Source organism: Microcaecilia unicolor, chromosome 1 (assembly GCF_901765095.1).
Source record: "Microcaecilia unicolor chromosome 1, aMicUni1.1, whole genome shotgun sequence".
Lineage (NCBI taxonomy): Eukaryota > Metazoa > Chordata > Amphibia > Gymnophiona > Siphonopidae > Microcaecilia > Microcaecilia unicolor.
The window spans coordinates 401,791,121-401,804,072 of record NC_044031.1 but is presented as its reverse complement, the minus strand read 5'-3'; the positions used below and the strand labels follow the sequence as shown (position 1 = coordinate 401,804,072).

The following is a 12,952-nucleotide window of genomic DNA, read 5'->3' as shown; positions in this document are numbered from 1 at the left end:
AAAATGGAGAAGAAAGTCTGAGGATTTTAACAAAGGGCAATCCTATGCTCTTTTTTTTTTTTTTTTAATAAAACAAAGAATATATAGAAAAAAAAACGCAAAAAAAAAAAAAAAAACTGTTTCCCGGGCCAGAATAAGGAGCACAAGAGGAACCTGCCGCACCTCGTTGCGGAAAAAAAGTAACTGAGGTACGCGTTTGCACGTCGAGCGGGAAGTCAGTCCACGCATGTGCAGTGCACGCTGCACACGTGCCAGAAGACTCTAGCAAAGATTTTTGTTCTTTGCTATGGCAAAATGCCGATTCCTGGGCTGACGCGGACGTCGACCCACGAGTGAGAATAATGTAGCCTGCTTGTCCTTGGAGAATATTTATTGTGGATATCCTGAAAACCTGGCTAGCTGGGGTGGCTCCAGGACCAGGTCTGGAAACACTGAACTAGGGAATCTCTAGTTAAAGGCTTGCTGGAACAGGCTGGATTTACAGCGGGGATGGGTTCGATTTTTGTCCCTGTACAACTCTCTATTTCAGAGAACAATCCAGTGATTCCGAGGTCTCTTCCTAAGTACCAGCAGTCAAGCTACATCCCATGATTGGTATACTGAATTTAACTTTATTCACCTACCTCGAAGGCAGAGAAATGTTAGGAAATCTTCTGTCTTCGGTTTCCTTTTGGAGAGATCAGATATCTGGGCAGCTGGAGGGGGTAACAATGGTTCCACCAACTTTACTGGGGTTGTGCTCGGACTATTAGGTTGAGACTGAGCAAACTTCCTTTGTGCTTGCAGCCTTGGCCTATGGGAAAAAAAAAAGGAAATTCATGTTAAACTACTACTCCAAGAAAATACACTAAATTTAATAAAACTTTACCAGAGCAAAGCAGCTCACAACATGCCATCTTAATTCCTATCCTGCTATTCGCTATGAATGTTTGCCAATGCCATAAAAGTCAGTTAAAATAGGAAACAAAATAAAATGGCATTTCTTGCTAAATGAAACGCTACTTGTTAAGTCTACTAAAAACAAAATAAAATTGGGTTTTTAATTGCAGACCTCAGGAGCAGAACTCCTTTTTCTGTGGGGGAACCCAAGCTCCTCCCCACCCCCAACACCAGCATCTTTCCTTACCTATCATCCCATAGTCCTCTCCCCTCACTGGCAACAAGCATCTTTCTCCCTCCCTACTTCTCAAATCCCCTCCCATTTTTCTTCTTCCCTACCTCACAAATTTCACCCCCACAGTGCTCAGAATTTCTTTCCTTCTCTCCCCATCCTCTTCAGCATCTTTCCTCCTCCTCCCCTTCACCTGTGAGGAGTTGATTTCCTTACCGCCTTCCCAAGGGGTGGTGCCACTGCAAACTGAATAACAAAACTGGCATCATGGGTAGCACGGAACCTTGAGCATATGTGCATGCTCAAGGCCTGCCAGTTGCTGCCCCCTCCGAACTTCCTGTTTTGGAGGAAGGCGGAAGCTACCAGGCCTTGACCTTATGCAGATTGCAATGCCGTTATTCTGTAGGAAACAGTTAAGGAAATGCACATGGATAGAGGGGATAGAGGAGAAATGCTAGATACGAATGGAGAAGAGGGAAGACAGAGGAAGGAGATGCACATGAAGGGGAGGGGGAGAGAGGAGAAATGCTGGACATGAATGGAGGGGGGAGAGGAAAAATGCTGGACATGGATGAAGGAAGGATATATATATGGATGGAGGGGAGGGAAGAGAGAGGAAGGAGATGTATACTGATGGAGATGAGGGAAAAGGAAGAGAGGAGATAAACTGTACATGGATGCAGAAAATAGGCAGAAGCTGAATCCACTCTATACCTCCTGCAGTCAAGTCTGCGGAGGACACAGCTTTTACTTATGGATGTAGGGCAAGAAATGAAGAATAAAGGAGGAAAGTAAAGAAATAAATGGAAAGGAAGCCCTGGAAATGGAGTTGATAGACTGAGAGCAGCAGAATCAGATACTGGGACCAGCATGATCAGAAAAACAGTCACCAGACAACAAAGGTAGAAAAAATAATTGTATTTTAATTTTAGTGTTTGGAATATGACCACTGAGAATTTGCTATACATGGCAAAATAAGACAGCAGACGTAATGTGTTTCTTTCTTTTTTTCTGGTATTGTGCTGCATGCAGAGTCTAGCTTCTTAGGATTTCAGGTTAATTTTTGAAGAATCTGAAGAGGGGCTCTCTCTCTTCTGCATGTGTGACTGCAAGGCCAAGTGTCTGAATAGGGATCTGTTTGTTTGGTTCTGAGATTTTGATAACATATTGTTTCACGTTTGGCAAGACTGTTCTTAATTCTTGGTCTGTATGCTAAGTTCAAGCTTCTCCTATTGACCTTCAAGTGCACTCAATCTGCTGCCCCCCATTACCTCTCTACCCTCCTCTCCCCGTATGTTCCCACCCGTAACCTCCACTCTCAGAACAAATCACTCCTATCTGTACCCTTCTCCACCACCGCTAACTCCAGACTCCGCCCCTTCTGCCTCGCATCACCTTATGCCTGGAACAGACTTCCCGAGCCCATACGCCATGCGCCCTCCCTGACCATTTCAAGTCCTTACTCAAAGCCCATCTCTTCTCCCTTGCTTTTGGCGCCTAACCACCTTCCCCATTCATGATACCTACACTTACTACATAGTTTGTTACCTTTAGATTGTAAGCTCTCTTGAGCAGGGACTGTCCTTCCCCATGTTTAAACTTGTACAGCGCTGCGTAACCCTGGCAGCGCTATAGAAATGCTAAGTAGTAGTAGTAGTGTTCTCTTAATTCTTGGTCTGTATGCTAATTTGGTTTGTGTCATTTTGGGTATACTGGAGCTGTAACAGCTTACAGAAATTATTTATAATGAAAACAAAAGAAACCAAAAAAACAAGTTATTTTTCTTCTTCTATACTGATGTAATATTTTCAATGATGCCTGATGCAAGAAATCCGATACCTCAGGCACTGAAGCACGAAATGGAGAAATGCGGTGATCGGTACACCAAGCCTTGAACACTCTCCAAGTTCTGATACAATTAAGCGAAGTAGAACGACGACATGAGCAAAGCATCGTGGCAATTACCTTGGTGGAGAATCCTCATTTCATCAACCTAGCACGCTCAAGGGCCAAGACGTAAAACAAAATCAAGCCAGATCTGGATGAAACACTGGCCATGAACTAAGAGGCCATGAAACTCCGTTAGCCTGAGTGGAGGACCAGCGAGAAGGCACATGAGATCGGCATACCACAGCCTGACAACCTGGAGCTATCAGAATTACTACACCCAGTGACCCTCGATTCTTTGAATCAGACGCCCAAGAAGAGGCCACGGAGGGAAGGCAAACAGGAGACCCGCTGGTAATGACTGAAGAAGAGCATCCACTCCGCTTGCTTTGGGAATCTTCCTGTGACTGAAGTAGAGGCAACCTTTGCATTTAGATTTGAGGCAAATAGATCATGACTGGGTATCTCCAACGATCCACGACTTTTTGAAACTCCTCCGCTCCTAGAGCCCATTCTCCCAGGTCTAGAGTGTGTCGGCTGAGAAAGTCTGCCTGAACATTTGACATCCCAGCTACGTGGGATGCCAAAATGGCGATCAGAGGACTCTCCGCCCAAATGATGAGCTGTGTTGCCTCTTGCTCCAGGAGGCAACTCCTCATTCCCCCAATGATTGACATACGGCACCGCTGTAGCACTGTCCGACAGAATGCACACTTAGCACTGTACAATGAGAAAACAAAGGGCTTCTAATGCCAACTGAATTGCCCTGGTTTCTAAGAGGTTGATCGAGGAGACCTCCTGGGGGGACCAGAGAGCATGATGACCCAGACAGTGGACTCCCCCAACCTCTGATACTGGCATCTGTCGTGACCACTGTCCACTGCAGCAGATCCAGGCATGCCCCTGGACTGGAGTTCCAAAGCCACCAACGAAGGCTGCTGTGTTCCCGAGTTCTCAGAGGCAACTTGACTAGAAGGGAATTCTTCTGCTGAGACCATCTGGACAGAAGAGACTTTTGCAGCGATCTCATGTGGGTTCTAGCCCACGGGACCACCTCTATCGTTGCTGCCATAGAGCCCAGCACCTGCAGGTAATCCCTGGCGCAGGGAACTGGTCTGTGAAGGAATGCCTAAATATGGGACTGCAACTTGCAGATCCTGCTATGAGGGAGAAACACTTGACCCTGAGCCGTGTCGAAACTCCCAGGTAGTCGAGGGACTGAGATGGTACCTGGTGGCTCTTGAGAAAGTTGACAACCCAACCTAGGGATTGGAGAAACTGGACCACCCGATCTGTGACCCGGAGGTTCTCTTGATAAGATTTTGCCCTGATGAGTCAATCATCCAAAATCCCCTCCTTCCGGAGAGCCACAGCCACTACAACCATCACCTTTGTGAAGGTGCGGGGGGCTGTAGCAAGTCCGACAGGAAGAGCCCGAAATTGAAAATGCTTGCCCAGCTCCGCAAACCAAAGATAACACTGATGAAGAGTCCAAATAGGAATATGAAGGTAAGCCTCTGTCAAATCCAGAGCAGTCAAAAATTCCCCTGACCACTACAATGGCCAACCAAAGAGTCTCCATACGAAAAGAAGTCACTCTGAGGGAACGATTGACCACCTTGAGATCCAGAATTGGATGGAAAGATCCCTCCTTTTTCGGAACGACAAAGTAAATGGAGTAATGACACTGACCAATCTCTGCGGCGGTAACTAGACAAACAGCCTGATCTCTGTGGAAGGAACTGGACAAACAGCCTGCAAATCGAGAAGCTATTTTAGCATATGTAGAACGGTGCCCGCCTTGACCCTGGATCGACAAGGGGATTCCAAAAAGGTGACTGGAAGAGGGCGTGTGAATTCTAAGGAGTACCCATCTCGAATAACCTCTAATACCCATTGAGCTGAGGTAATCTGGGCCCATCTTCAATAAAACTGTGTCAACCGTCCTCCCACAGGAAATAGAGGCTGGACCCAGAAACCTTCATTCGGCTGAGCAAGAGGAGGACTGGAAGGAAGCTCCTGAGTTTCTACTTCCTCTTCGAGTTCCCCGAAAGGACTGAGTCCTCTGAAAAAATTGAGATCTCTGCACCAGAGACACTTTCCCTGGTCTAAATCATCAAACATCCAGCCCTGTCCCTTAGCAGGGAGTATAGAACGAGCCGCTGCTCTGGGACTGTCGTCTGGGTGCTGCAGCACTTTAGCTTCTCCTAGACTAAGAACTAACTTATTTAGATCCTTCCCAAAGAGAAGGGAACCATGAAAGGGAAACTTGCTCAATTCAGACTTGGAAGCCGCATCAGTGGCCCACCTCCATAGCCACAGCGAACGTCTAGCTGCCACACTCAAAACTATAGTCTTCGACGAAACCCTGAGCAGGTCATATAAGAAGTCAGCTAGAAAGGCGGAACCCCCCCCCCCCCCCCCAATTTTGGCTACCTCAGCATCTATGGAGGCCAAATCATCCAAAGCCCTATTCAGAACATGCTCCAACCACCAGAAACAGGCCCTGGCAACTAAAGAACCACAGATGGCTGTCTGCACCGCCAAGGCAGAGACATCAAAAGCACTCTTCAATAGGGCTTCCATATGCCTATCTTGAAGATCCTTAAGAGCGGTGTCATCTACCGGGACCGTATTCCACTTAGTGACCGCTGACACCACTCTATCTACTACTGGAGTAGTAAGAAGGCCTTTATCTGTATGTGGCACAGGGTAAAAGGCAAACCACAGACCGAGCTAGCCTAAAAGGAGAATCTGGGAAGTCCCACTGAGCCTTAATATCATCCCGGATATCCTGATACATAGGGAAGGTTTTTCCCGGCTTTCTAATCCCATTAACCAGACGATCTACTTTACGGGTTTCCTTCTACTGAGAATTGTTCCTCGTCAAAATGCAAGGTAAAAGCCACCAAAGACATGAGCTCTTGTAAATCCTCTTTGTGGAAAGTTCTCACTACCAAAAGATCCTCTCCTGGGAACAAAGAAGCTCCCTTGAGATCTAATCCACCTGGGTCTTCAGGAAAAACATCCTCTCCTGACAACTCGAAACCCTCCAAGGCCAGCATATCCTGCTCTGTCTCAGAAGCCAGATCTTCATCTGTGTCCCATATCCCCCCCTAGGACACTTAGCAGGCAAGGCTGAAGTGTCAGAAGAAAGGGGCAACTTCTCTGGAAGACTGTAATAAAAAGGCTTTATACATTTGAACTACAAGTTCTGGTGGAAAACCCTCCCCAGAGGCCCACAAGGGCATAGAAAGAGGAAAAATTGCTTGCTGGGAGTCATGAGGCTGAAGAGCAACAGGGCTGACATCGGATGCCTCCTGAGGCAAAATGGCGGTGTTTCCCGCCACTCTTGACAGCAGCATACCCAAAGCACCCTCGTTAACTGCTGACTCACACGTGGTGCAAAACTTGCAGATTCCCGATGCTGCTAAGCTGCGTCGCAGGCATACGGAACTGCGCTTCAATTTTTCTGCCATGGCAGTTTATTTTTGTTTGTTTTGTAACTTCAAAGCAAGCTGAATACAACCTAGGTTGAACCGGAGCTGCCTTGCTCGTTGTCACCTACAAAAAGCAGTGCTGAAGCTGCAACACACAGTCCCTTGTTTTTCTTTTTTTAAACGGCAGCTGCCTCTCCCAGAGCCTTTACACACTCTTCCCCTGAAGATGTGAAGGCTGGCTAACAACCTGAAGTACTGGTAAAGCAGGAAGACCAAGGGATGATAGAGGGGGGAGGGACCCGGCCACCCGTGTGTAACACCCCTGCGGATCTCAGCCTCCAAACACACCAAGAGACACACGGAGCACAGAAAAAGCAAAGTCATAACCAGAATTTTTTTTTTTTTTTGCAAAACTAAATAGAGAAGACAGTAAAAAGGGTAAAGAAGAGAGACTGAAAGGGCTCACCACTTTCCACCTGCTGGAGACTGATAATACTGGGTCTAGTTACAGTTAGCCTGGGCTCTTATTCGCTCTCTCTGGAGTCAAGAGATTTTCAGTCTCCACCTGATGGAAGGCGTTCACAACCATCAGCTGCATTCTGGGTCAGTCTGGAGGGACACTAAGGAAGGCTGCCATTTTTTGGCTGTTTGTCAAATATATGCAGGTGGAGCAGCAAAGGTCTGTTTTGTTTTTATTACTATTTATATGGAACTTTGTTCTGTTAGGAGAAACTGAATTTTTACCATTTTTGCAGGAGACTAAAGTGCCCTGAGGCAGATGATAAAACATAGCTATATCAACAATGTTATCCTGATGACGTTGAGGAGTTTTAATCTATGAACTGTTGCATCTTTACTGATAAGCAAGATATGCTGAAATAAGTGGAACTTTGATACCAAATCTTTGTGAAATATTAATATACTAACCGTTAAGCCCGTTAAAATGGGCAAGATTTCCAACTACCCTCCTCGCCGCCGCTCCCTCCCCCCTCCGTGCCGGGCCCCCTGCACTGACCTGACAGCGCCTCTCACCTCCGTGTGCAAACACGCTGCAGGCAGCAGCAGATCGCTCTGCTGCTGCCTGAAGCACTTCCACAAGGAGGTGAGAGGTACTGTCAGGTCAGTGCAGGGGGGCGGGAGCGGCAGCGGGGATGGGGGAAGAGGGTGGAGGTTGATGCGCGCGGTGTTCGTTTCCAGCAGCAGCGGCCGACAGTCTGACTCCGTTTCCCTCTCTGTTCCGCCCTCTGATGTCATCACATCTTGACGCGAGGGCGGGACAGAAAGTCGCCAGTTCCGTACGCATCGCCTTTAGATCCGATCTAATTTCTTGGATCCAGGCACACAGCTCCGGTAGGCCTGGGATTCCCCTTGAGTCTGAGTTATAAACATATCTCCTGAATGCTGCAGGTCCGGCATGGCCTGTCCCCTCCGTATCCTCCTCTTCACGGGCCGCCATGTTTTTTTTCCTGATCGCGTCGGGCTCAAATGCAAACTGGGTCAGATTTGGTGGATCCGCTCGCTTCTGCATGATGCCTTCAGAGACTTTCCGTTCTGCAGCTTCTCCCTTCAGTATTTTCAATGTTCCGCTCTCGCTTGAGGTCGGGAAATCGCTCGTTATTTCTGAGGGTGTTTGGGAGCACGGGTTCTAAGCGGCCATGCTCGTCGGTGACGTCACTTCCTCTCCCCCTGTCAAATTTTTTCAGACCGTAGATAAGTCTTATGTGGCTGTGTTTTTGTCATGTCTGTGGCCGTGACCACCCTCAGCCTTACCTTGTTTCTGGGGGTCAGCCTCTGTGCTGGCTTCTGTCTGTCTCTGTGTTAGTTTTGTCTCTGGCTCTGTGTGCCAATTACCTCACTAGACCTCACCTGTGTGGGCTATGCCTCTCTGGGGAGCCAGCATCTAAGATGGCTGCCGCCTACTCTGTGCCAGCTTCCAAGATGGCTCCTGCTTGTCTTTCCTGTGTGTTCACTTCCTATGTGTTCCCAGCCTCCCTTTGGTGTGAGTGTGTTTCTTGCTCCTGTCCTGCGCAGTTGACATCATCAGTGAGGACCTTCATAAGGAAGTGCTGTGCTAGCATTCAGGGCCTTTGCATGGTGTTATGCCTTTAGGCCAGGTCAGATTAGTAAGTGTTCTACTGCACTACTGCTTAGCCTTTCTCTGGGTTCTGGACCAGCTTCTCTTTGTGTCTGTGGACGGCTAGTCCTTCTGTGTGGGCTCTACCCTTCTGTTTGTGTCTATGGACTGCTAGTCCTTCTGTGGGGGGCTCTGCCCTTGTGCCTGTGGGCTGCTAGTCCTTCCGTGGGGGGCTCTGCCCTATTACTCTGTGTCTGTGGACTGCTAGTCCTTCCGTGGGGGGCTCTGCCCTGCTACTCTGTGTCTGTGTACTACTTGTCCTTCTACTCTCTTGCTCTGTGTTTGGAGTCTGAAGCCTTCAGCCACTCTCCCTCAGTTTGTGGTGGGAGTCGGTAGCTTCAGCCTGACTCTGCTAGTTCCTGGTGTCTCCTATTGTCTGCAGCCTGGCTCTGACTATCCTGAACCCTGCCTCTGCCTAGCTAGGGCGTTTACCCTGAGTGCCTATCCTGAACCCTGCTTCTGCCTAGCTAGGGCGTTTACCCTGAGGGTTATCCTGAACCCTGCCTCTGCCTAGCTAGGGCGTTTACCCTGAGTGCCTATCCTGAACCCTGCTTGTATATCCTGAGGGTATATCCTGAACCCTGCTTCTGCCTAGCTAGGGCGTTTACCCTGAGGGTTATCCTGAACCATGCCTCTGCCTAGCTAGGGCGTTTACTCTGAGTGTATATCCTGAACCCTGCTTGTATATCCTGAGCGTACATCCTGAATCCTGTCTCTGTATAGCTAGTGTGTATTTCCGGGGTGTTTATCCTGTGTCCTGCCTCTACCTACCTAGTGGGTTTACCCTGTGGGTATTCCTGAACCCCGTTCCGCCTAGCTTGCTGCGTGCCCTAGTCCTTGCTCCTGTTACGCTTTTGTTCGTCTTGTCTCCCTGGTCTGTCTTGTGTTCCTTGCTAGTGGCAGCGCAGCAGCTTTCAGTCTGAGTCTAGTAGTGAGTCTAGCTTCCTCGTGTTCCCTGACCCAGAGTGGGTCCTCTGGATCTCCAGTTCCGGCCTCGTCCTGCCGGCCACCCAAAAGCTGGAGCTCAACTCTAGGGGAACGGTGGTCAAGTGCAGGTGAAGCTGTTCCTGTTCTGCCGGTTCCAGTTGTCTGCCTCAGTCCCGACTCCAGTCCAGAGGTCCAGCCCTGTCCTTCCGTGTATCCAGTTCCAGGGTGGTTTTGCCTGCCACTGCCGCTCCTCAGCAGTGGTCCAAGGGCTCACGTATTCCGGTTCCGCCTCGAGGACCTGACAGTTTTGTGTTCTCTGTAGTTTGCATATTAGGTTTTTAGGGCAGTTTAAGTAGATTATATTGAAGTAGTCTAGCTTAGTTAGAATTAGAGCCCTACCATGAGTCTGAAGTGTTCTTGTGTAAAATATTTCTGTATTCATCTGAGGTTATGCAGTTGGAAGAAGCAAGACTTGACTGTCCACTGTCCTATTTACCTGTGTTTCCCAGGATAAGTTTTGATCTATTGTAATACCTAGGATTTTGAGGGAGGGTTCTAATTTGGGGGAAAACCATTCATTATGAAGGAACTGTTTTGTTCTATGGTTGTGTTATGGCCTGTCAGTAGGAATTTTGTTTTATCACAGTTTAGTTTTAATTGGTTCATTGCCTCCCAATCTGTGATTAGGGTGATGCAGTCCTCTATGTGTTGTTTTATTGAGTGAATGCCATTTTTTTTGAATTAGTATAGTGATATCATCTGCACATATGCTTTGAAGCCCGCTGCTTCGAGAGCATATCCCAGGGAGGCCATAAGGATACTGAATAGAATGGGAGAGAGTGGCGAGCCCTGGGGGATGCCGCTGTAGGTCATCTTTCTAAGTATATTCCATTCATCCTACCTAGGTAAGATCTACCACAAAACCAGTTTAGTACGTGACCTGATATGCCAGTGTTGTTTAGCACCATTAGGAGTAATTTCTGATCTACTACATCGAAGGAGCTTGAGAGGTCAAACTGCATGATGAGTGCTTTCTTCCTCTTGGCCCAAAGGGCGTTTATGTCGCATTTATGTATCAGAGCACAGAGTAGTCTTGATGCTGAAATTTGCTTGGAATCCTGATTGAAAGCTGTGTAGTATATTGAATCTCTCCTTCTCCCCAGGTATTCAGTTAGTTGTATAGTGACTATTTCTTCCATTAGCTTTATCAGGAATGGTATGGATGCTACACGTCAATAGCTGTTCACATTGGCCCTTGATTCTTGTTTGTTGTTCGGCATGGGAATGCTACTACTACTACTACTATTTAGCATTTCTATAGCGCTACAAGGCATACGCAGCGCTGCACAAACAACAATGAAGATAATATTTCCCATTGATGGTGGAAAAGAACCTCTGGACATGGAGTTGGTCAGCCAGTTGTAGATAATGGATTTGAACTTTGGAAAGGTGCAGCTCATGAGGTTTAGAATATAAGAGTAGCCATATTGGGTCAGACCAATGGTTCATCTAGCCCAGTACCCTGTTTTCCAAACAGTGGCCAAGCCAGGTCACAAGTACTTGGCAGAAACCCAAATCGTGGTATACTACAAATCCCTGGGCAAGCAGTTGCTTCCCACGTCTTTCTCAATAGCAGACTATGGGCTTTTCCTCCAGGAATTTGTCCAAATCTTTTTTAAACCCAGATATGCTAACCACTTATCACATCCTCCGGCAACAAGTTCCAGAGCTTAACTGAAGAAATAATTTCCTCCTATTTGTTTTAAATGTATTTTCATGTAACTTCAAGTGTCCCCTAGACTTTGTATTTTGGAATGAGTAAAAAATTGATTTACTTCTACTCGTTCTACACCACTCGGGTTTTTGTAGACCTCAATCATTATCTCCCCTCATCTATCTTTTCCAAGCTGAAGAGCCCTAACCTCTTTAGCCTTTCCTCATACAAGAGGAGTTCCATCCCCTTTAACATTTTGGTCACTTTTCTTTGAACCTTTTCTAATTCTGCTATATCTTTTTTGAGATACAGCGACCAGAACTGAATGCAATATTCAAGGTGTGGATGCACCATTGAGCGATACAAAGGCATTATAGTATTTTCGGTCTTATTCACCATCCCTTTCCTAATAATTCATATCATCCTGTTTGCTTTTTTGGCCACAGCCACTGCACACTGAGCAGAAGATTTCAGCGTATTATCTACAATGACACCCAGATCTTTTTCTTGAGTGCTGACCCCCAAGGTGGACCCTAGCATCAGGTAACTAATGATTCGGATTATTCTTTCCAATGTGCATCACCTTGCATTTGTTCACATTAAATTTCATCTGCCATTCGGATGCCCAGTCCTCCAATTTCCTAAGGTCTTCCTACAATATTTCATATTTCGCAAGTGTTTTAACAACCTTGAATAGTTTTGTATCATTTGCAAATGTAATCACCTCACTCATCATTTCGATTTCCAGATCATTTATAAATATGTTAAATAGCACTGGTCCCAGTACACATCTCTGCGGCACTCCACTGGTCATCCTCCTCCATTGAGAAAAATTACCATTTAACCCTACCCCTCTGATATCTCTCCAATTCCTAATCCACATGAGAACCTTGCCTCTTATCCCATGGCTCTCTAATTTTCTCAGGAGTCTCTCATGAGGAACTTTATCAAAAGCGTTCTGAAAATCTAGATACACTACATCAACTGGATCACCTTTATCTAAACGTTTACTCACGCCTTCAAAGAAATTAAGCAAATTGATGAGGCAAGACTTTCCACGGCTGAATCCATGCTGACTCTGTCCCATTAAACCATGTTTGTCTATGTGTTCTGTAATTTTATTCTTTATAAAATAGTTTCCACTATTTTGCCCAGCACCGATGTCAGGCTCACCAGTCTATAATTTCCCAGATCACCTCTAGAACCCTTTTTAACAATCGGTGTAACATTGGCCACCCTCCAGTCTAGTCTACTCAGGAGTGGGATTTAGAAAATTTCACAATTAGTTGATCTAATTCGGACCACCTTGATGGTGTGGAAGTTATATCCCATGTCATATCCATGGGTATTACCATGTTGGAATGTTTGGTTATTTCACATTCCTTGTTGGTATCACTGTTGAATTGTGCTCTGATTTTGGTGAGTCGGGATGGTGATTCCCTCAATGTTTGTTACGTTGGCAACTATTGAGAAGAAACACTCGGCGGTGCTGATGTTGTCAATCATTTTGGAGATTTTTTGATATTTTTTAACATTAACATTTGGCTGGTGGTAGGACGTGCGATGATGTGAGAATGGAGTGTAAATGCTTCTCAAAATTCTGAGACACTATAGCACACCAAAAAAAACTGAGCACATTTAATTTAATTTAATTATTGATTAAAAGTTTTTTTTGTTTTTTTGTTCTTTTGATTTTGTAATAAGGTTTCTGGTTAAGTTGTTGAGTACCAGTATTGAAA

The 12,952-nt window shown here is 46.3% G+C and overlaps 1 protein-coding gene across 1 annotated transcript in view; it reads right to left on the bottom strand.

Moving 5' to 3' along the window:
- The window catches only part of JARID2 (jumonji and AT-rich interaction domain containing 2), a 538,197-nt gene that overhangs the window by 326,105 nt on the left and 199,140 nt on the right, over nucleotides 1-12,952 (bottom strand). Inside the window, 1 exon segment of the mRNA XM_030211245.1 lies at nucleotides 624-793. Coding sequence (XP_030067105.1) covers nucleotides 624-793 — 170 coding nt within the window.